Source organism: Schistocerca americana, chromosome 1 (genome assembly GCF_021461395.2).
Source record: "Schistocerca americana isolate TAMUIC-IGC-003095 chromosome 1, iqSchAmer2.1, whole genome shotgun sequence".
Taxonomy (NCBI): Eukaryota; Metazoa; Arthropoda; class Insecta; order Orthoptera; family Acrididae; genus Schistocerca; species Schistocerca americana.
Genome location: NC_060119.1, coordinates 185,183,729 through 185,209,210, shown reverse-complemented (window position 1 = coordinate 185,209,210; position 25,482 = coordinate 185,183,729). Strand labels below are relative to the sequence as shown.

The window sequence follows — 25,482 nt, the reverse complement described above, 5'->3', positions numbered from 1 at the left end:
AGTAGTCAGCTACTAGCATTTATAAATGACATGAAAGCAACAAAAGTGAAACACTACCAAGAAAAGTATTGCTCATTAGTTTGGTTACACTGGATATATTGCGACCGTTGTTTTAGAGCGTAGAACAACAGTTAGTGCAGAATTATACACGATGGCTTGTTCGCTACAAGCCATCAGAGAAAATAGGAAGAACAACTGAAAAAGCTTATCTTAGTAGTGACAATGTCAGCTGTCTCACAGCATATCAAACAACTGATAATTTGACAGAAGAAAACATTCTCTTATTTCTCGTATTCACATGATTTATCGCCTGACGTCTTGTTATTCTGCCCTTGTGTCAAACAAAATACGGGCGGACAGCTGTATGTCACCTCGTGAAGCAGTTGGATCCTCCCGAAAGAATGTTTTTGAGGTGCCAATATGAGCTGAAAAAAATCACAACTGGATCGAACATATTCAGACGTAAGTTAATTTCAAACACGAATATTGTGAGAAACAGTAAAACACTGTATACCAAACATGTTTCCTCTTTTTTCTAAAAACTTTAATGACGACCCCCTAGCAACCACTCAGCATCTGTTCTAAATGACAAACCGAGACGACTTAGATGTCTTATACAATAATCCACTGACAGAGGTGAACGCTGGGTTCAGTTCACCACACACGTTTGCGATAAAAGTGTAATGTTACATAATACCTGCAATAAGCTTACGTTTCCATAGCGATTGTCTGAAGCAAGGCACCGGCTTTAAGTACATGGGTAGGGGAATAAAAGGATGGTAGATCATGCCAGGGGATTACATCCAGAACTGCACAAGCTAAAACGGCATTGAAGGAGGAGAAGAAGAAGATTTAGAACGTGAAAAACTAAAATCTTTTCAGGCATGATAGTGGAGAAGAGTTCTAAAGATTTCATGCACAGAGAGAGTGATCAGTGAAAAATCTAATGTTGTGGACAGCTGTCACAGAACGGAGGGACCGATGGATGTGACACCTGTGTATACATTGCTCCTTCATCATGAAATTAATACAAGGAAAAACCGTGGACTGGAGCATAACACGTCCAATAGGGTCATGCCTAGTAAAGCACAGTGGTTTTCAAACCAGCCTTCCTGTTGGGGACAACAGTGGAACAGGAAGGAACGTTAATGCGGTACGACGAAGAGCGCCTGCTGCCCTGCACGGTTCCCCTCCTGACTTACCAGCTGTAAATTAGTAAAACGAGAGAAAAAAAGACCAGGAAGGGTCGTTTTCTTAATTTGTTCTATGTCAGGTGGGCTTTATCCCCGAATGACCCTTCCCTCTCGGAATGTAAAGGTATAAACATGCAGGCTGCGGAAGTGCCGATGGGAGCGAGCGTGTTGAACTCGGAACCGGCCGGGCAAGAGAGGGCGAGGGCAGATGTGCCGGTGGCCGGTGGGAATCTGAGCACCGCTCGCCTGTAAGGCAGGTGTCTCGTCTCGGCGTGCCGAACAATGGTGGGGGCCGAGCAGCTGCCGAGGACCGACGCGGCGCTGCGGCAAACACACGTCTCCGCTGCGAGGACTTGCTTTCAAAGCGATGAGAACAAAAGACAGCTGCAATAAAAAATGGACTTCAATCTCCCTGTGCGTAGCGTTCATTCCTCGTGGTCCAGTGTGAAACGCTGGAACGAAATCGCTTAAAAAAATATACGTTGTTTATGCTTCAGTGCTCCGTTAGTACACATTAACATTAGTTTGGAGTCCAGATCGACGGATCATTAAATTGAAGTTCTGTTTTTTTCGTCAGTGTTCGCATTTCTCGGATTTTCTCATCTCACTCATTTCGTGACATATACACTACTGGCCATTAAAATTGCTACACGAAGAAGAAATGCAGATGATAAACGGGTATTCATTAGAGCAATACAATTATACTAGAACTGACATGTGATTACATTTTCACGCAATTTGGGTGCATAGATCCTGAGAAATCAGTACCCAGAACAACCACCTCTGGCCGTAATAACGGCCTTGATACGCCTGGGCATTGAGTCAAACAGAGCTTGGATGGCGTATACAGGTACAGCTGCCCATGCAGCTTCAACACGATACCACAGTTCATCAAGAGTAGTGACTGGGGTATTGTGACGAGCCAGTTACTCGGCCACCATTGACCAGACGTTTACAATTGGTGCGAGATCTGGAGAATGTGCTGGCCAGCACAGCAGTCGAACATTTTCTGTATCCAGAAAGGCCCGTACTGGACCTCCAACATGCGGTCGTGGATTGTCCTGCTGAAATGTAGGGTTTCGCAGGGATCGAATGAAGGGTAGAGCCGCGGGTCGTAACCCATCTGAAATGTAACGTCCACTGTTCAAAGTGCCGTCAATGCGAACAAGAGCTGACAGAGACGTGTAACCAATGGTACCCCATACCATCACGCCAGGTGATAAGCCAGAATGGTGATGACGAATGACGCTTCCGATGTGCGTTCACCGCGATGTCGTCAAACACGGATGCGACCATCATGATGCTGTAAACAGAACCTGGATTCATCGGAAAAAATGTTTTGCCATTCGTGCACCCAGGTTCGTCGTTGAGTACACCATCGCAGGCGCTCCTGTCTGTGATGCAGCGTCAAGGGTAACCTCAGCCACGGTCTCCGAGCTGATAGTCCATGCTGCAGCAAACGTCGAACTGTTCGTGCAGATGGTCGTCGTCTTGCAAACGTCCCCATCTGCTAACTCAGGGATCGAGACGTGGCTGCACGATCCGTAACAGCCATGCGGGTAAGATGCCTGTCATCTCGACTGCTAGTGATACGTGGCCGTTGGGATCCAGCATGACGTTCTGTATTACCCTCCTGAACTCACCGATTGCACATTCTGCTAACAGTCATTGGATCTCGACCAACGCGAACAGCAATGTCCCGATACGATAAACCGCAATCGCGATATGCTACAATCCGACCTTTATCAAAGTCGGAACCGTGATGGTACGCATTTCTCCTCCTTCCACGTGGCATCACAACAACGTTTCACCATGGAACGCCAGTCAACTGCTGTTTGTGTATGAGAAATCGGTTGGAAACTTTCCTCATGTCAGCACGTTGCAAGTGTCGCCACCGGCGCCAACCTTGTGTGAATGCTCTGAAAAGCTAATCATTTGCACATCACAGCATCTTCTACCTGTCGATTAAATTTCGAATCTGTAGCGCGTCATATTAGTGGTGTAGCAATTTTAATGACCAATAGTGTATGTGGAAAGAAAAATGTTTTCCCTCTCTTCTTTCAATGTACTGTAGTGGTATTGTAAGAGCAGAAAATTTCCGTAATGCGCAACACCCCTCGTGTAGTGTCTGCCCCTGGTGTTCGGTGGTAAACATCTCGTAACGCTCCCACGCTTACTAAGTGATCACGTGACGAAACGCGACACACTGCTTCGGATATTCTCTGTCACCTGCGAATTCTATTCAGTAAGACTCACCGGCTGACCAGTGACACGAGAGTTTCAGTTGAACGTAGCTTTCGTCAATCGTCTCTCTTGTAATCAGCCATCACACATAGCCTCGTGAGCAGATAAGGGCTAAACTGTTGCGATTCTGTTGTACAGCAAAGGGAAGACTCATCGTTATAGGGACTAGGAAGGGATGACAGCTATGTATACACTGACAAGCTGAAACATTATGACCAGTGCCCACCGCGGGCGCGTGATGCCATAACAAAAGTATGTAAGCGGAGCATACACTGATGGGGATCAGCCTAGCGTAGATATGGACTGCAAATGGTGTAATCCATTTAGATAAGTGGCTTTGGCGAAGGGCAAATTATTATTACGTATAGCTGTGAACGAGTATCTCGAAAACGGCGAAGCTGGTCGAATGTTCACGCGCTAGTGTTGTGAGACTCTACGGAAAAAGGTAGGCCAGTGAAACTACCACTAGGCGCTAAATGTTTGGACGTCCACGACTCTTCACAGAACGTGGAGTTCGGAGACTTGACTTCTCTGTAAAGTAGGATAGACGGTGACCTGTGGTATCTCTGCCAAAAAGCACAGAGCTAGTGCACGCACAAGTATTTCGAAGCACACCATTCAAGGTACATTGTTGAACATGGAGCTGTGCACCATACCACCTGTACGTGCTCACATGTTGACCCAACGACATCGTCAGTTACGACTGCTGTGAGCACGGGACCATCGGGATTCGAGGGTCAATCGACGTAAACATGTCAGATCTTCAGGTGAATCGCATGTTTGCGACACTAGGTTGACGGTTGTTTCCACGAACGCCGTGATAAAGGTGAACATTGGCTCGAAATGTGCAGTCACGGGCGCAGGCTGGTGGGAGCAGTATTACGCTATGGGAGACATTCTCTTGCACCTGCATAGGACCTGTAATGGTAACTGAAGACAAGAGAGCTGCGAACCACCTCCACCCCTTCATGCTTGTCGTCTTCCCCGACGGCGATGTCGTCTTCCCCGACGGCGATGTCGTCTTCCCCGACGGCGATGTCGTCTTCCCCGACGGCGATGTCGTCTTCCCCGACGGCGATGTCGTCTTCCCCGACGGCGATGTCGTCTTCCCCGACGGCGATGTCGTCTTCCCCGACGGCGATGTCGTCTTCCCCGACGGCGATGTCGTCTTCCCCGACGGCGATGTCGTCTTCCCCGACGGCGATGTCGTCTTCCCCGACGGCGATGTCGTCTTCCCCGACGGCGATGTCGTCTTCCCCGACGGCGATGTCGTCTTCCCCGACGGCGATGTCGTCTTCCCCGACGGCGATGTCGTCTTCCCCGACGGCGATGTCGTCTTTCAGCAGTACACTTGTCCATGTCTCGGAGCCAGTTGATATCCTGGCCACCAAATTCGCCTGATGTAAATCCTATGGAACCCATGTGGGTCGCTATCGTGTGCCATCACCGCGTACGCAAATCGGCGGCCCGTTATTTACGCAAATTACATGACCTATGTCGCCACATACCTCCCCAAACCTACCCATAAACTGTCGGATCCCTGATAAGCAGAATAAGTGATGTTTTTCTTTTCAAAGACGGGCAAACAAGCTATTAAGCAAGTGGTCATAACGTTTTGGCTCGTCAGTGTATTGCTGCCATGTTTATTGTCCTGGGAGTCTGCACTTCAGGAAGTTGGATCAGTCCCTTTCTGTAGCTCGGTAAGTACTCTATGGGGAGGCGACAGGAAGATCTGCGGACACTATTTCAGCAGGTTTATGTAAAGGTTTGTGTCGAATTTGATTTAATGAAACATCATCGAAACCGCTGCCACATTACCGAATAGGCGTAAATATCCCGAGAACAGCGTGACTAGGGGAAACAAAACAAGGAAGATTTGTGTACATCTATTGCTGAAGTTGGAGTATTTTCCATAATGTAGGGCCACAGTCATAATATATTTCTTTAAAGTCAGTACCGCCATTAGACTGTTGCTTATTTACAGTGTTACAAGTACATTTATACAACCATGATTTCGGCTTCAAAGTGCGATTATCAAGTGTTTTAAGTGTTATAAATCGCCTAAGATGGCATACTGTCGTATTAAAATACACTATTAGACACATTGTCTAAGAGTCGATATTTCTGGCATAGCTTACAGCTTTGTTTCATTGCTGAGTACACCATCTTGACTGAAAGACAATTGAGCCATCTTAGGCAATTTATAACACTTGATAATGGAACTTTGAAGCCGAAATCATGATTGTGTAAGTGTAGATGTAAAACAGTAAGCCGAGCGGTGTAAGGCGCTGCAGTCATGGACTGTGCGGATAGTCCCGGTGGAGGTTCGATTCCTCCCTGGGGCATCGGTGTGTGTGTTTGTCCTTAGGATAATTTAGGTTAAGTAGTGTGTAAGCTTAGGGACTGATGACCTTAGTAGTTAAGTCCCATAAGATTTCATACACATTTGAACATTTGTAGAACTGTAAATAAACAAGCCCAATGGCGGTATTGACTTTAAAAAGAGTATTTTCCGTTCTGCTGGACGGTATCTGATCTGCAGTTTAGCTGAGTCTCAGGCGACAATTGCTGTAAATACGTGAGAATTTTGTAACGAATAAAAAGCTTGTGGACAAGATTTTAGGGGGGGGGGGGGGAAGAGTATCCTATTACATCCGCTTCGCTGCCTGCTTTGTGTTGAGCGTTTTGGTGATTGCGTATTACAAAGTTACACACTGTTGTGACTGTATTTTCACGGTAGCAGAGGTAATGGTGGTAACAAACCGAATACATCATAATTATACTGCCCATGCTGCTTCAAGACGATACCACAGTTCATAAAGAGTAGTGACTGGCGTATTGTGACGAGCCAGTTGCTCGGCCACCATTGACCAGACGTTTTCAATTGGTGAGAGATCTGGAGAATGTGCTGGCCAGGGCAGCAGTCGAACATTTTCTGTATCCAGAAAGGCCCGTACAGGACCTGCAACATGCCGTCGTGCATTATCCTGCTGAAATGTGTTTCGCAGGGATCGAATGAAGGGTAGAACCACGGGTCGTAACACATCTGAAATGTAACGTCCACTGTTCAAAGTGCCGTCAGTGCGAACAAGAGGTGACCGAGACGTGTAACCAATGGCACCGCATATCATCACGCCGGGTGATACGCCAGTATGGCGATGACGAATACAGTTTCCAATGTGCGCTCACTGCGATGTCGCCAAACACGGATGCGACCATCATGATGCTGTAAACAGAACCTGGATTCATCCGAAAAAATGACGTTTTGCCATTCGTGCACCCAGGTTCGTCGTCGAGTACACCATCGCAGGCGCTGCGTCAAGGGTAACCGCAGCCGTGGTCTCCGAGCTGTGCTAGTCCATGCTGCTGCAAACGTCGTCGAACTGTTCGTGTAGATGGTTGTTGTCTTGCAAACGTCCCCATCTGTTGACTCAGGGATCGAGACGTTGCTGCACGATCCGTTACAGCCATGCGGATAACATTCCTGTCATCTCGACTGCTAGTGATACGAAGCCGTAGGGGTCCAGCACGGCGTTCCGTATAACCCTCCTGAACCCTCCATATTCTGCTAACAGTCATTGGATCTCCACCAACGCGAACAGCAATGTCGCGATACGATAAACCGCAATCTCGATAGGCTACAATCCGACCTTTATCAAAGTCGGAAACGTGATGGTTCGCATTTCTCCTCCTTACACGAGGCATCACAACCACGTTTCACCTGGCAACGCCGGTCAACTGCTGTTTGTGTATGAGAAATCGGTTGGAAACTTTCCTCATGTCAGCACGTTGTAAGTGTCGCCACCGGCGCCAACCTTGTGTGAGTGCTCTAAAAAGCTAATCATTTGCATATCACAGCATCTTCTTTCTGTCGGTTAAATTTCGCGTCTGTAGCGCGTCATCTTCGTGGTGTAGCAATTTTAATGGCCAGTAGTGTACGGTATAATTCTGTAACGAGCCACCGAAGACTATGTATCCCTTATCACGAAATACTCAGAAAACGTCCCTGAACAACCACTGAAATTAAGTCTGTAGTTTGGATTAACCCTTTGGGGTTTTTTGAATAATTGCAAGGATGCGGCCGCACGCTAGAGCTGTCGTTGCGACAGCTCCAGAACTGCGCTGCGTGGCGGCAGCGATGCCGTTACGGCGTGTAGGCCGCGACACGCCTGCCAGCCGCGTTCCTGCGCTGCAAGGACGCCGCCGCCGGCCGCCGCAACACGGAAGCGACGCCGCTCGCTTGCCGATTGCGGCCGCTGTCGCCCGTGCGAGCGCTCCATGTTAAGCGTACGCGTACGCTGGAAGTGACGTGTGGCTTCCATTAAGGTGCCGCTTTTGCTTCCCATCATCATCCTTCAGTAATCGATACCCGCTCGTAAGCCGTCCAGATTGTACGGAGCGAGGTCCAAAGACAGCACGTCGCTCTCCAAGTCATCTTAAAAGTGGCTGGTTAAACTGCTCAGCACCGAGGCTCGGGAAATCAACGACCTTAGCATTGTGCAGTGTCTAGCGTAACGTGCAGATATGCAAACTGTTACATAAGACGGTAGTGTGGCTCCGTGAGTTACTGGGTGTCATATTACCAACCCAAAAGTCCACCTTTCAGTCCTCATTCATTTAAATATTTTTTGTGTCACGTTTCCCGCCCTGTGTACCTTGGAAATAATTAGGATATGTGAAAATTGCAAAGTTTCTCAAGTCGGTCCATAGCCCGGAAGAAATCAAGGACATACCACCCTGAGTAGGATCATGCCTAGTAAAGCATTGGATTATTCAAACAAACTGTGGGGTTCTAGACTGCTTCACTGTGTAGTCAAAGTCAACATTTTTGCTGGCCTCTTCGACCCCTTCATGGCTAATACGTTTGCCTTTAGATACGGAAAATTTTCCTGCAGTATAACAGCCCACTCAGTCCCCCCTCCCCCTCCCCCTCCCCTGCTCCTATTACACGATCTGATTTTCACTACTGTCAGTCACTCGTGGTCTCGTGGTCGCGTTCTCGCTTCCCGAGCACGGGGTCCCGGGTTCGATTCCCGGCGGGATCAGGGATTTTCACCTGCCTCGAGATGACTGGGTGTTGTCCTCATCATTTCATCATCATTCTTGAAAGTGACGAGATTGGTCTGAGAGAAGGTTGGGCATTTGTACGGGCGCTGATAACCGCACGGTTGAGCGCCCCACGAACCAAAACATCTGATTTTTCACAACTCGACCGAGAGCATAAAGCTGGGAATTCTTCTTCTACCCTTCTTCTTCTTCTTCTTCAGGAGCGCCTTCTCCTGATTGAAGTTGGCGGATCATGTAGCCAGCTCTGGACATAACATCGCAGCGCGGAAGGCAACTTCTGACGTGCAGTGCAGTTGAACCATCTACGAATGCCCTTCAGTCACGAGTTCCTTCGTTTTCACAACAGACCTGTTCCGTTGTATTTTACCTTTAATTATGATTTGCACTAACTGGTATCTCTCGCGTCTTATGATGCTTCCTACATATTGAGTTTTTCTATGTTTTATAGTCAGCAATAGTTATTTTTGCCTTTTCATCCGATGCAGGAATTACTCATGCGCGCTGGGAGCGAATATACACGAATCGAGAATCCTAGCAATTTTTGCCTGTTATCAATACTGATACTGGCAAGACATCGGGCCCGGGAATTCACAGACCGCATCAAGATTTCTGCATAGCTCCGCAGACCACCCCGGACATACAAAAAGAAGCGAGCAGAAAACTTCAGTGTGTATATATATATATATATATATATATATATATATATATATATATATATATATATATGGAGAGGATTTAAAGATCTTTTATTTACTTACTGAGAGATAACTTGCATTTGATGTTTGCATGCAGTAGTGTTCGTCTATTACGCATTTTACGGATGCTGAATGCAGTTCAAATGAGTGAAAGGTTTTTTGGTTATAATTAGAGTTTAACAAGTTTCGGATATTTTAGTTTACTTGTATTGTGAAACCTTGGTTCTTATTTGATTTCATGATTCTATGTCAACGGAAAGTACCCAGTAGGTTTTAATGAGTGAGTTTGCTAGTATCGAAATATGTGACACAAATTGCCGAATATTTTAACTGCATTGACTTAGAAGCTTGAAATTTTTACGTCGCCAAGGGGCCATAGAGCTCAATACGTGACCTAAAAGTTGATGAGTATATCCGTCCCTGAGAAAAAGGATTTTTAACAGACTGACTGACAGAGGATGGATGGACAACAAAGCGATCCTGTAAGGGTTCCTTTTCTACAGATTGAGGCACGGAACCCAAAAAATGGAGAATACGTAGCAACTAACATCCGATCTTACATAAACACGTAGGTGTTACAGACAGTTTATCTTCGTGGGTGAATTTTTCTTCGCTTGTTCCGCAGAGTTCAAGCTGTTTAGGTTGTAACAACGTGTGCTTATCTTGTCTTTAAAATGTAGCTATACACGAGATGCATATTAATTCTCACTAAAAAAAGAAAGTTCCACAGAACTGCTGCTGTGTGTGCTTTCAGTGGTTAGGTATGCCTAGTGTACGTCGTAGTACTCCTCTAAGAAAAGGATTTCGATTTCGTCTTCGATAACAGAAACGCTGACAAAATAAAAGGAGGAGAAGTGTTTTTTGGTGAAAAGTTGTTGAGGCCACTCTTGTCAATTGCAGCATCAATTTTACTCTTGCACAGCGGTTTAATGGCGTTAGTTCCCTTGCCAGCTAGCCGTCGACCACATCTGAACAGAGGCAAAAGGAAGTCAGAAGTAGCGTTATTGGAAGAAGGTATCAGTCACATAGGAGTTGTGATCGTCCGAATGTACTAAAGCTGGAAGTGGAGAAAATGCTGGGCTGTTGACCAAACGTGTAGCGACCGAACCAGATTCCTGAAGATGTTGAGAGGCAGACTCGTTCGAATGCAACATACAGGTCCTAGGGAGCAGACGTCAATATTGCTGCGGGGACTCGACCTACAAACGCATGTAGGTCGCCAGGTGCACATTCTCGTCCTCTCTCTCTCTCGTTTGCAGTAAGATTTACCTTTCAACGACCTTGCTTAGCTAAGCAAGTAGAATAAGTTTCCGACAGTAAGTTGCTAAATCTGTAGCTACACTCCGCAAGCAGTATTACGGTGTGTGCCAGAGAGTACTTCTGACATGATGTACCGGGTGATCAAAAAGTCAGTATAAATTTGAAAACTTAATCAACCACGGAATAATGTAGATACAGAAGTAAAAATTGACACACATGCTTGGAATGACATGGGGTTTTATTAGAACAAAAAAAAGAAAAAAGAAAGTATTGCTAGACGCGTGAAAGATCTCTTGCACGCGTCGTTTGGTGGTGATCGTATGCTCAGCTGCCACTTTCGTCATGCTTGGCCTCACAGGTCCCCAGACCTCAGTCCGTGCGATTATTGGCTTTGGGGTTACCTGAAGTCGCAAGTGTATCGTGATCGACCGACATCTCTAGCGATGCTGAAAGACAACATCCGACGCCAATGCCTCACCATAACTCCGGACATGCTTTACAGTGCTGTTCACAACATTATTCCTCGACTACAGCTATTGTTGAGGAACGATGGTGGAAATATTGAGCATTTACTGTGAAGAACACCATCTTTGCTTTGTCTTACTTTGTTATGCTAATTGTTGCTATTCTGGTCAGATGAAGCGCCATCTGTCGAACATTTTTTGAACTTTGTATTTTTTGGTTCTAATAAAACCCCATGTCATTCCAAGCATGTGTGTCTGTTTGCACCTCTTTATTTACATTATTCCGTGATTTATTCAGTTTTCAAATTTATACTGACTTTTTGACCACCCGGTATTATGCCGACACGTTGCTGTGCTCTGGGTTGTGCCTTGTTTCCTTTTCTGATTTTGAAATGAGTGCAGAGACTAATCCTGGGCCGTGTGGCGTGGTTCGTGTCGATCTCTCATACCACCAGAAGGGATGGATGAGCCATATGACCACGTGTCACAAACACGGAACGCGGGTGTAGTCTGGTTGCCCTGCAAGGACGAGGCAGGCCCCGTTCGCCCGTGCCCTTCCCCTCCCCCTCTGGTGGGTGTAAGTTCTCAGCTGTTTACGCTCGCGGCCGACTGCCACGTTAATGTGGTAGGCACTTTTTATACCACTATCTTTATCCGCCCCGCCACCACTCCATTTCCTGTTCCATTCACGAAAGGTGCGCGGAAGGAGAGAATATACGTAAACTACCGTACGAACACGAATTTTACACTTTCTCATCGTAGTCATTTTGCGGGACGTATACGAGAAAGAGTTAGATTTTGCCTGACTCCTCTTCGAATTAGGGATCGGAAAAACCGACCGGCGAAAACCGATAGCGGTCTTTTAGTTCGGTATTTGTTTGATCTCACGTGTTTATTTTTTTACTAATAACAGATTGAAAAAACCGAAATACCAATTAGCCATAGCAGCGGTGATAAAATTCTTAATTTACAAACATACATTAAAAAAAAAAGAGTAACCTTTATTCGTAAAAATTGCGTTGGTGTGAAATATTTCGCTATTGTAGAAAAAGGGAAAAAGATAAGTGTTATTTCTCAACAGTGCCGACAGAGACGAGCAACAAACACTTAGCAAAACAACTGCTGAGACAATAATGCCGTGTGTCGCTGCTTAAGGTACGCTTAGCCATTCAGCCATCTAGGGTTTACGCCAAAGCGAGTTAACCGAGTTGAAAGTTTGCCTAAATAGAGTGCAAACCGAGTTAAACAGAACTGGGGCGAAAAAACTAAGACAATATGCAAACGCCGTTCTCTCCTTGGCGTCTGTGCGAATTACGATTCAGTTTAGTTAACCAACCCTTGCTTCGCGGTTTTCCAGTCGGTGACCATATACACTGAAGCGCCAAAGAAACTGATATAGGCATGCGTATTCAAATACGGTGATATGTAAGCAGGCAGAATACGGCTCTGCGGTCGGCAACGCCTATGTAAGATAAGTGTCTGACGCAGTTGTTAAATCGGTTACAGCTGCTACAATGACAGGTTATCAAGATTTAAGTGAGTTTGAACGTAGTGTTATAGTCGGCGCACGAGCGATGGAACACGGCATCTCTGAGATATTGAAGTACGGATTTTCCCGCACGAGCATTTCACGAGTGTACCGTGAATATCAGGAATCCGGTAAAACATCAAATCTTTGACATCGCTGCGGACGGAAAAAGATCCTGCAACAATGTGACCAACGACGACTGAAGAGAATGCTTCAGCGTGACAGAAGAGCAACACTTCCGCAAATTGCTGCAGGTTTCAGTGCTGGGTAATCAACAAGTGTCAGCGTGCGAACCATTCAACGAAACATCGATATGGGCTTTCGGAGCCGAAGGCCCACTCGTGTACACTTGATGACTGTACGACACAAAGCTTTACGCCTCGCCTGGACCCGTCAACACCGACATTGAACCGTTCATGACTGGAAACATGTTGACTGGTCGGACGAGTCTCGATTTAAATTGTATTGAGCAGAAGGACGTGTATGGGTATGGAGACACATCATGAATCCATGGACCCTGCATGTCAGCAGGGGGCTGTTCAAGGGGATGGAGGCTCTGTAATGGTGTGGAGCGTGTGCAGTTGGAGTGATATGGAACGCCTGATACGTCTAGATACGACTCTGACAGGTGCCACGTACGTAAGCATCCTGTCTGTTCACCAGCATTCATTCATGTCCATTGTGCATTCCGAGGACTTGGTAAATTCCAGTAGGACAGTGCGATACCCCATACGCCCAGAATTGCTACAGAGTGGTTCCAGGAACACACTTCTGAGTTTAAACACTTCCGCTGGCTACCAAACTCCCCAGACATGAACATTATTGAGCATAATGGAATGCCTTGCAACATGCTGTTCAGAAAAGATCTTCATCCCCTCGTACTCGTACGGATTTATGGGCAGCCCTGCAGGATTCATGGTGTCAGTTCCCTCCAGCACTTCTTCAGACATTAGTCGAGTCCATGCCACGTCGTGTTGCGGCACTTGGGCGTGGTCGCGGGTGCCCTACACGATATTTGGTAGGTGTACCAGTTTCTTCGACTCTTCTGTATATATAATAGCGAGCGTGGTTTATACTACATATGGCGCGGTGTTTGATTTTTCGGTTTGAAATTTTGAAGATAGACTTGTGAAAATCTGAAACATGGTGTATAGTTCTTGATGGCTCTTGGACGAGCCTAAAGAAGCCAAATGGCTGTTCAGGATTATGGCTGCATACCGCACTACAGACCACTATATTGGGTCTTTCGGTTTGAAACTTTGAAAATAGCCTTGTGGAACATCCGAAATTCGCAGTATATATTGTCTAACATCCAAATATCTTATGTCAAAGCAGTATGTTCCACTTACTGCTTTTTTTCTTTTTTTTTTTAAGCTATATGCTCATATCATACAGTTATTACAAGCTATATGCTGAGTATTAGTTTACTTTGGGCAGCTTATAATCGGCGTCATAGTAGCAAATGCCTCGCCACGAGCATGAATGGGTACTGCATTACAGGCCTCAATTTCGAGTATTTTGACAGAAATTTTGTTGATGCTGGTGATACACTCAGAATTTGGTGAAATGGTTTGTCGACGATCTTCAGGCAGCCAAATACCTCATCATGAACATTAGTGGATGCCGGACTACAGGCTAAAGCTTGAAATTACCCTCACAAGAAGCTTTTAATTTGCTGTAAGATTTGGTCGGTGATCGGATTTGCCTGAATGGTCGTCGTGCTATGAGCCGCAGTTCTAAAAGACGCTCATGACACGCGCGGAATTTGCTAAGGTTGTTAACGATGATCTTATGGTAACAAAAATACATGTATCAGAGCTATCGTGACATCAATGTTTGTATAGACCCACTTATGAAATAACACCACTTCTAGAATTTTGATAGAACACAGTAGATCAAAATTTACTGCTGCACTTTTAAACATTACAGTGACTGACGTCCCGTTCTGTAGGCACAGGGTCAGCTCAGTTTAAATCCTGGTTTGTACGTCGCGACAGAGGTAAACTCCAACCTCGTGCGAAACCGTCACCGGTAGATGCCGTAAGACAGTATAACTAGCGTTGACTTGAAATTTCCTCAACCCGAGTTAACCGGGTTTGGTAACTCGATTGGACCCCTCTCTGGCTTCAGCGTTCTGTTTGCAAGAGTTGTCCCCATTTGGTCTTTACGGTAGTTTCTCACTGTCGCCACCAGACATCTGTTGTACTGCAGAACGGCACCAAACCTAGCCTGAAAATATGTTCACGAAGTAACGTAGCAAGAAAGTACAATGCTTCATTTGCTTTAAAAGATAAAGGATTTGTCTGCCATTTCTATGAAATAATAAAACAGGGAGGAAATTATACTAACAGTAGAGGAAACGGTAAAAATATGAAATACCATTTTACTTTTCATTCATAAATTTCTCTGTTTCTCACATTAAGCAAACAAAATATCTATAGCACGTACTTTGGGATGTATTTTAAAGCTTTCTATATTTTCGAATACATACTACGTTAGGAACATACCTAAATTAAGCTTAACACACAGTTTTACATTTTTGGCTCTTCAGATTATGGGGTACAAATATGGAATAGTCCATTCGTTTAAAGTTTGTTCAAGTTAAAAAAATAATGGAACGTGTAATAATTCATATTCAAAGAAAACGGTATAAAACCTGAGAACACAACAGAAAAACAAACGGAAATATACCATTTGCATTCGTGATTTCCTGGTCATAAAGGTCACCGTTCGTAGTAGTAGACGGAAAGTCATCGAGTAAAACAGAAATAATATACGGCGTTCGCCAAGGAAGTGTTATAGGCCCTCTATTGTTCGTGATCTATATTAACGACATAGGAGACAATCTGAGTAGCCGTCTTCTAAAGTCATCAGATAATCAAAACGACTTGCAAAATGATTTAGATAAGATATCTGTATGGTGCGATAAGTGGCAATTGACCCTCAATAAGGAAAAGTGTGAAGTTATTCACATGAGTACTAAACGAAATCAGCTAAATTTCGATTACGCTATAAGTGTCACAAATCTGAAGGCTGTAAATTCAACTAAATACTTAGGGATTAGAATTACAACTAACCTAAATTGGAATGATCACGTAGATAATATTGTGGGTAGAGCAAACTAAAGACTGCGATTCATTGGCATTAGAAGGTCCAACAGGTCTACTAAAGAGACTGCTTACACCACGCTTGTCCGCCCTATTCTGGAGTATTACTGTGCGGTGTGGGATCCGCATCAGGTGGAACTGACGGATGACATCGAAAAAGTACAAAGAAGGGCAGCTCGCTTTGTATTATCGCGAAATATGGGAGATAGTGTCAGAGATATGATACGTGAATTGGAGTGGCAATCATAAAAACAAAGGCGTTTTTCGTTGCTACAGGATCTTCTCATGAAATTTCAATCACCGGTTTTCTCCTCCGATTGCGAAAACATTCTGTTGGCACCCTCCTACATAGCGAGAAATGATTATCACGATAAAATAAGAGAAATCAGGGCTCGCACAGAAAAATATAAGTGCTTGTTTTTTCCCGCATGCCGTTAGAGAGTGGAACGGTAGAGAGACAGCATGAAGGTGGTTCATTGGACCCTCTGCCACGCACTTTGTTGTGAATAGCAGAGTAATCACGTAGATGTAGATGTGTGGGATGGCAGGAGAAGGATGGGTGAGCGGGCGGTCTTTCTCGTTGCATTTGCGTCTTGAAAATTACAGGCTGTGCACCTATCAAAATATTGGCGGTTATTGAAGACGCCACCCAGCTGCATTACTGCAGGTTATTTCAATACTGTGACGTTAGTTCGGTAGCAGAATAACGTGGCTAAAAAATCTAGCCTGTTGAGGTTCATGTTTATGATCGAGGTTTATCTTTATGGTCGTAAAGCAGTGCATGAAAGTTTTGGTAATGTTCTCGTTGCAGTTTCGTTGACTGCAACGTCCATCATCGTCTTTAAAAGCCATCGCAAGCTGACTAACATCACTAGCATATTGCCGCATTTTATCTTTATTCTTCAGCCATTTTGGTGGGTTACGTGGCCCTTTTCTGGCATATCGTAAAAAGTTGACATTTATTCCCTCATCTTTCTGGCGTAACTGCTAAACTCTGTGCCCTCCGTCAAAACAACTGCTGCCTTCTCTTTTTAAGATATTTAGGCTCTGTAAGCACATACAATCATTCGTCCAAACACACCACTAATAAACTCCTGTTAAAATTTAGTCATATGGTGACGTAGGAAGCAAATTTAGGCCTATGCACAAACTGGTAATAAAGACTGTTGTGTGGCGTTAATGGAAGTGAAGAATTCTAATGATATTCAATTTGCTTATAATCTTTTTTCACTAGGACGCATTCAGTATGGCAGTGTCAAGCAACAAAACAATCAGTATTTACTGCCAGGTATCACTACTCCAATACATACTTCAGAAATTCCAACGAGTAATGTACATGTACTGTTAAATCCAATTTCAAACGTTTCCTGTCGAACAAGGCGGATCGTAACTAAGCGTAGAGACGCTCGTTGAATATATTTGGTCTGTGAGAAGGCTTTCTGTTCTCGCTGTATCAGGCTAAACGTTTGAGTTAGTTGCAATACCTTACACTATTGAATAACTCTCAAAGAGGTTGGTTTATTACACTACTGGCTATTAAAATTGCTACACCAAGAAGAAATGCAGATGATAAACGGGTATTCATTGGACAAACATATTATACTAGAACTGACATGTGATTACATTTTCACACAATTTGGGTGCATAGATCTTGAGAAATCAGTACCCAGAACAACCACCTCTGGCCGTAATAACGGCCTTGATATGCCTGGACATTGAGTCAAGCAGAGCTTGGATGGCGTGTACAGGTACAGCTGCCCATGCAGCTTCAACACGATACCACAGTTCATCAAGAGTAGTGACTGGCGTATTGTGACGAGCCGGTTGCTCGGCCACCATTGACCAAATTTTTTCAATTGGTGAGAGATCTGGAGAATTGCTGGCCACGGCAGCAATCGAACATTTTCTGTATCCAGAAAGGCCCGTACAGGACCTGCAACATGCGGTCATGTATTATCCTGCTGAAATGTAGGGTTTAGCTGGGATCGAATGAAGGGTAGAGCCACGGGTCGTAACACATCTGAAATGTAACGTCCACTGTTCAAAGTGCCGTCAATGCGAACAAGAGCTGACAGAGACGTGTAACCAATGGTACCCCATACCATCACGCCAGGTGATAAGCCAGTATGGTGATGACGAATGACGCTTCCGATGTGCGTTCACCGCGATGTCGTCACACGTATGCGACCATCATGATGCTGTAAACAGAACCTGGATTCATCGGAAAAAATGTTTTGCCATTCGTGCGCCCAGGTTCGTCGTTGAGTACACCATCGCAGGCGCTCCTGTCTGTGATGTAGCGTCAAGGGTAACCGCGGCCATGGTTTCCGAGGTGATAGTCCATGCTGCTGCAAACGTCGTCGAGCTGTTCGTGCAGATGGTTGTAGTCTTGCAGACGTCCTCATCTGTTGACTCAGGGATCGAGACGTGGCTGCACGATCCGTTACAGCCGTGCGGATAAGATGCCTGTCATCTCGACCGTGAAGACAGTCAGAGAATTAGAACCTGTACGAAAGGTTATAGACAGTCGTTCATGACTCGCTCCGTTTACGAGTGGAACAGGAAAGGGAATGACCGATAGTAGCGGTACAAGGTACTCTCCGCCATGCGCCACTTGGTTGCTTGCGGAGTACGTTTGTAGATTTAGAATGGTTCAAATGGTTCTGAGCACTATGGGACTTAACTTCTGACGCCATCAGTCCCCTAGAACTTGGAACTATTTAAACCTAACTAACCTAAGAATATCACATACATCCATGCCCGAGGCAGGATTCGTACCTGCAACCGTAGCGGTCGCGCGGTTCCAGACTGTAGCGCCTAGAACCGCTCGGCCACTCCGGCTGGCGTAGATGAAGAAAGAAATGTAGTTGCAGGATGCCACTTAAACCTCAGCCCTCATTCTGGAGAACCATCTGGCCTCACACTTCCTTCCTTTCGCTGCTCTGCCTTCACCTGTGCATAGTCTTCGTTTAACGATACTGTCTGTTCACTGTTATCTGTAAGTCATTTCTTGACCCGACTCTACCCGTTTTACTCGGAAAACCCTTCTAAAGGCTCGTTGAGAATAGGATAAAGGAACGAATACCTACAGTGTTGAGTTGCTCAGTAACACCAATTATCGTCATCCATCGCAGTGTGTCCTATCGGTTGTTGCGTCCCATTATTGGTAACCCCGGCTGGCTGGGAAGAACCAGACGATTTGGCGGGCAGGGAAGTGTGGTGGGCGCAGTGGAAAGAGCAGTAGCCGCTAATGGAGAAGATCCAGTTAACGTTAAGCAGAGTGGCGCAGTTAAGCTTTTACGCTCGTCGCTGACCTAGGAGGCCACGGCGCGGCTCTTGCACTTAATTACGTCTCGCTGTTTCCGTCGCCCTGAGGGGCCTCCAGTAAGCCAGACCGGGGGCCGCGAGCGATGGCTGACCGCTGTGCAGCCTCACTGTCAAACCGGATAGTCCCCAGCTCTCTTTGTTTATAACCAGTAAACACTGTGCTCAGTGTAGCGCATCTTCTTATAGCTTTCTGCGAAAATATTTCGATCGCCAGCATCCGAAGTTGGCCATCGCAGCGTACACCAGATCGAAGTAATCCGAACTTTGAACCGCTATTCTGAGGCGCACAACATTGGGGATCAGGGCACTCGCCTTTAGCAACACCATAGGATTTTCAGAGTTCGCCTGCTGGGGCAATTGATAAAACGGAGTTATACGGAGTTTTGAAGGCACTGGAGCAGGTACGAAAGCAACACAGCAGAAAGTTTCTCACCTGCTCTAAGTTCCCTACAAGCGGTACAAAAGATGTACTAATTAGGAAAAATAATTCAGACTATCCACGATTTCCCACATAAGATCCAAAACAGAGACAAGGGCGTGGTTTTCTGCTGCGTACATGGACACGTCGGGACGCAGGGAAGGACGCAGTGCAAGAATCATTCTAGTAATGGTGGTGTGATTCGGTGTGGCGTCCCCAGTGCGCCGAAGACAACGTCTCAGTATTTCCAACTAACTGTAATACTATTCATTCTTATTCTAACTACACTGCGCAATGTAATTTAAAGGGTCACTTGTGCGAATCACCATCATTGTCTCCTATTGCGGCGCAGAAGTTTGAAATGTGGGTCAAAGATACCTAGAAACTTTCTCTGTAATATTCATCCTCGGGCTGGGCGACGCTTCGAACAACGTGTCGACACATGAGAAAAAAAAGGAGCCAGAGCTCTGAAGTTGGTGAGAGGTGTAAGGTGGGTTAATAATAGCACATTGACGCCAAATCACACCACAATTCTGCCAAACGCCACCGTGAACTTCAGCACGACGGGCAGGTCGTCACATCCCCTGTTACCCACATTTCACCGCAATGCCCAGCGTTGAAATCGTGCTTTTTTTTATGGTCGGCCGAGGAAAACATTTCACACACACCGGCGCTCAGTATCAATACAAAAAAAGCCTCAGGGGGCGACATATGGGCATCAGTGGAACCACCCCTCCCCTTGGAGCCTTGATTCACACATACATCATGCTTTCGAAAACAACTGTTTGCAGTACGTTGAATACCAGGACGACGTTTTGACAGCCTGTGACACTGCCGATAACCCCTGCCAATGGAAGCGTTCTCTAAGGACACTGTGAGGTTACAACCACACTGAACACGACCGCAACCTTTTGGAGTGTAGCGCGACCGCAGTTTCTACTTTGGTATACAAGGTGGAACCACTGGGGACCGTTACATTCGACGGATTTTGAACATGGATCCACGGCAACAAAGGCTATTTATTGTTTTGTTTCGCGCTTTGTTGTGACGTGATCACAGGGAAATGCGACATTGACACATGCTTATTCACCCCGTGAATGACCGAATGAAACGTCAAAGGGTACCTCGTAGATCCCTTCCCGCCTCCATCTTCCCCCTCCAGCCTCCCGCCCCTCCACCTCCACCCCAGTTTTGGCAACATCCTCGGTGCCACCCCACAGTGGACACTTTAAAAATGTACCTGTACAGTGACAGCCAGTAACTGATGTTAAGGCATCTCTTTCGACACAGTGCAACAGCGCGCGCGGTTGTGGATTCGTCAGAGACCGACCCCATTCTACGAAACGGGGATTGGTAATCTGATCTGCCAGTGTGATACAGTTCCTAACGTGTTTGGAGATAACTTTTGAATGGAATCTTTCCATGGTCCCGTTGTGGTGGGTATTCGGTTTTCATTTGACTGCCCTCATCTAATAATTTTAATCGTCTAAGAGTCCCTTTAGGTTTGTGGTGGTCTATCAAAGTAAAAGGTATAGATTACGTCTCTGAGAGTCGGAAGAGGATTGTCAGATTAATTTCTTATATCCCTGACGTATTTATATTATGTGAATGAATGCAACGGTTCACGTTGTAGAGATGACGAACTGTGTTCTACAATTTCACATCTGGTGCTGGCTTAATTTTGATGATATTTTTTTTTCTTTTACTATTACTTGAACCTGCATGTGAAATTTAAGTCTGTCTTGAAAGTAAGAAGAAAACTTTTTTACTTCATCATGTACCCTGGATGGCATTTCTCTCGGATGTTGGAGTAGTCATGTGGTATCCCTTTCCCCTCCCCATTTCTGTCCATGAATGTTTTGTTGTTGACATTTATTTATTTAAATAAGTAAAGGAATAAATATATTAACATACTTTGTAAATAAATACTTATTGGTTATTTGTTTATTATAAAATATAGCTTTTCTGAATTTGGCGTAGAGGGTCAGTAAAGAAACGTGCATTAATAATGGAACCAACTTCGACCTCGAGCTACATTTTACCACCATTTTTACTTCGTATTTACATTCGTTGGCTTCAGCAACTCACAACCAAGTTTCATATCTGGACGTAACCTAGATCATGGGCTACGCAACAAATCAGTCATTGCAACCAAGTTTGTGATAAGAGGAGGTGGACGACACTATCAGTCTCAAACTCAAGAAAACGCCAGAAAACCTAAGTCTGGCTGCCTGGAGGTGTTTGGTGTGGTGCGTTGTGTTGTGAACATAAAATGGTTGCTTTCTAATATCTAGGTTTTTCAATAGCCTTGGAGTAGTAAAACCGTAAGCGTGGAATGGTTGTCGATTACTGACGTTTATATCTGACTGTATTAAGCCTGCTCTTTCAAACTCATAGAAGACATTAACGAAATGAATTAATAGTTATAACTATTCACACTTTACAAAGAAGTGTGCCGTCGTCAGTTTGCAACTTTCAGCGATACACTCAGCGCTATGGGCCTGCGTCGTCGTCGTCGTCGTCGTCGTCGTCGTCGAGTAGACTTGGCAGCTTGTGCTATCTTCACTTAAGCCACCTCTTCCTCTGTTGTCCTACGACTCAATTCATAATTGATAATATGTTTAACTGATTTGCCTTTCCCCATTCTGTTTTGTTGTTTCCATATAATTTATCTTTGCTCTTATACATCTGAATAAAGCGTATATATTCATCTCTTACAATATTGTTTCGTATTTGATCTCTGAGGGTTACCCTTCTTAAGTCAGATTTTAAATTTTTGTCTATTCTTTTATAGTGACAGTTAAATAACAATGTTATACTTGTCCCTTGTGATAAATTTCCATAGTCTTACTGCCAGAAGTTTGGTAACTTTTATTGTTCTCATCATTTATATATCTGAAGACGATCTGTTCTCTTTGTTACAGGCCATCAGCATCAGCAAGGCTATCAACAATATGGAAACTCCAGTGAAGCAGAAACATGTGAGAAGTATCCTTTTTTACGATAGAACTGTTTATTGGCATTACCACAGTATCATGGATACACATAATTTTTCCTGTGTCATGCTAGAAGGGTAACTTCCATGAGTATGCTGAAGTTACGCGATAAATGTCCGTTAGCTATCAGTTGTTGCCGGCCAGTTGATTTGAAGTGACTGCCGTAGCTTGTATGTCAGTATCACTGATTATTTTTTGTGGAATTTTCTCATTTGGTCTCGTGAGAAATCAAAGATATGCACCAGGAATAAGATCAGGGTTAGTAGCCAGCGAAGTCAATAGCTAACAATAGATGTAGTTACTCGTGCATTCATATGATGAAGAGGATCTGCGTAGTTGTTCCTGCTTGTACAGCAATTTCACAGACTCATTTGCAGGTATCCATACAATTTACAATATGATAAGAAAAAGATCAGTTGGATTTATAGCACATTCAAATATTTACTAATACTTCACCCGCATATGCTTTTTCTTCACTACGTGAATATTTTTAATTAACATTGTAGAAAACCGTATTCAAGCAAATATAAGTGAATAGACTTCATAATCATACACTGAAATGACAAAAGTCGTGTCGGACCTACTTTGCTTCTGCGTAGTGCAGCAACCCTACGTGGCACGGATTGAACAACTCGTTGGAAGGCCCTTCAGATATATTTTGCCATGATGCATTCATAGCCGTCCATAATTTCGAAAGTGTTACCGTTGCAGGATTTTTTCACGAACTGACTTCTCGATTATGTCCCATAAATATACGATGGGATTCATGTAGAGCGATATGGGTGGTCAAATCATTCACTCGAAGTGTCGAGAATGTTCTTCAGACCAGTCAGGTACAATTGTGGCCCAATGTCATGGCCCATTGTCACCCGTAAAAATTCCATCTATAGCGTCCCCAGCGAAATAATAAGAAAAGACTCAAAAAACAGTATTTATAAAGAAGAGACATTTAAAATTTGAATAATAAGTGGACACTAGCCGCTCAGGCGAACGTACATTTTTCTTCGTGTTATAATAATTTCTCTGTGTAAGTTTCGAGGGCAAAGAAATATAACAAAATGATCTAAAGAGACGACGAGATACGCTCTCTTGTCAATGTTGTAGTCGTCTTAACTTCTTCTCTTGTCTTGGTTGTGTGTAGACGGACATCTTGCGGGTGCTGGCAAATGTAAGCATATTTGCACTAATTAAGCAGATAATATATTGATGTAATATTATTGTTCACTTTTAATTAGTAAGAGGTGATCCCGATTTCAGTCCGCCTTCCTTGAATTAACCTGCATTCGAGTAATTTTCATTGCAACAATCGCAGCGGTCGATACAGCCAACGACGCCATTACGTGGCGATATTAACTTATAAAAATTAGCGGAAGCGGAAAACTCGCTCGCTTTCAACATAATATACATTTTTCTCCACAGCCGCCCGACGTTGCAGAAAATACGTAGCTTTAAGATACTTGTTTTCAGGACAACATCCAGAACCAGGACTCCGACTACAATGCAATGGTTAACGGAGGTAAGAAAAAATACTCTCGCGCGTGTGTGGACCGCGGTTGTAATTAATAACTAAAGATTTTTTGCTTTAAAGTGAACTGACTAGCCGAGGAAATTAATATGAAAAGTTTATTCCATTGTTCAACTTATATGCTCATGTTTTAAGATTCTACGAGTCTAACGTTCATTAACGTAACAAATAATTTCCACTGAAGATTAATATTGTTAAAAAAGAGAACTTCCCAAAAGCATGTAATTGTAAATCAAAGCCTGCCGAAGTGGCCGAGCGGTTCTAGACGCTACAGTCTGGAACCGCGCGACCGCTACAGTCGCAGGTTCGAATCCTGCCGCGGGCATGGATGTGTGTGATGTCCTTAGGTTAGTTAGGTTTAAGTAGTTCCAAGTTCTAGGGGACTGATGACCTCAGCAGTTATGTCCCTTAGTGCTCAAGAGCCATTTAGTAAATCAAAATTGAATGAAATTTCATTTTTATTAAGGTTCACCACGTAAGTCGGCAACAATCACCATTACCAATCAATTTCTGTAGTAAATAATAAATTAAATTACGACGGCCGACGGACGCGAGACATCGCTGTTTGTGTACATGAAGCTTTTGATGGCCGCAGCTTCCAAGTAGCCGAATATAACCATTTCCAGTCAATGATCGGTTCACTTTAAATGCGAACATTTTTAGGTTAGGCTTTACCGTGACTGTTACTGACATTAAATGAAACAACAAGTTTACTGTTACCAGTCACCGTTTTATTTTTTCCACGACGCGTTTCGAAGGTTTAAACCTCCATCATCAGGTGGATTTACATTAGTTAGTATTACATATGTCTGTGTATGTTGTGTTACGACATTTGGAGGACCTTGTGGCACTGCCTAGTGGAGAAACAAGACACTATTTCAGAATATGGTTTTGGATAACTTTTGACAAAAAATTAAACTGATATTTAATGGTAAACTTTAATAAGTAAACTAGAGTACCTCCAGTGGTCACAGGTTCCTTTTTCTGTCGTAACACTTCACATGTATACTGCCACATTTGTAAACAAATATGGCGTCTGGAATCAGCTGGGTGCAAGGTTCGTACAGCAGAAGAGAAGACATAATCGCAAAGTGCAAAAAATATACATTGTAACAACATTATTACAGAATAATCGTTTAAACCATTTGGAGGTGTTTGTTTTGAGGTGTCAAATATATGTGTGTGTACTTCAGGTGGTATATAAATCCAATTTTGAAAGGTTAAAACAGCTAAACATTCGTACTCGTTTATGCAATCAGGTGAAAAGTTAAAATGGCTTAAACTTCATACTTGCTAATAACAATTAGGTAAAATGTTATAGGCTTCAATTACAATGATCATATTGGCTACAGCAGTAAAATCATACATAGTGTTACGACAGAAAAAGGAACCTGTGACCACTGGAGGTACTCTAGTTTACTTATTAAAGTTTACCATTAAATATCAGTTTAATTTTTTGTCAAAAGTTACCCAAAACCATATTCTGAAATAGTGTCTTGTTTCTCCACTAGGCAGTGCCACAAGTTCCTCCAAATGTCGTAACACAACATACACACATATGTAATACTAACTAATGTAAATCCACCCGATGATGGAGGTTTAAACCTTCGAAACGCGTCGTGGAAAAAATAAAACGGTGACTGGTAACAGTAAACTTG

At 44.2% G+C, this 25,482-nt stretch overlaps 1 protein-coding gene across 4 annotated transcripts in view; it reads left to right on the top strand.

Annotated features, from left to right (window-relative positions):
• LOC124553683 (huntingtin-interacting protein 1) overlaps window positions 1–25,482 on the top strand; it is a 487,550-nt gene that overhangs the window by 351,065 nt on the left and 111,003 nt on the right. For all 4 annotated transcript variants that reach the window (XR_006968504.1, XR_006968171.1, XR_006968527.1 and 1 more), the window contains exon 2: window positions 22,228–22,291. Coding sequence is in view for 1 of the 4 variants with exons in the window: in XM_047128283.1 (XP_046984239.1) it covers window positions 22,228–22,291 (64 nt within the window). In the remaining 3 variants the exon portion in view is untranslated. The remainder of the gene's footprint in view (window positions 1–22,227; window positions 22,292–25,482) is intronic.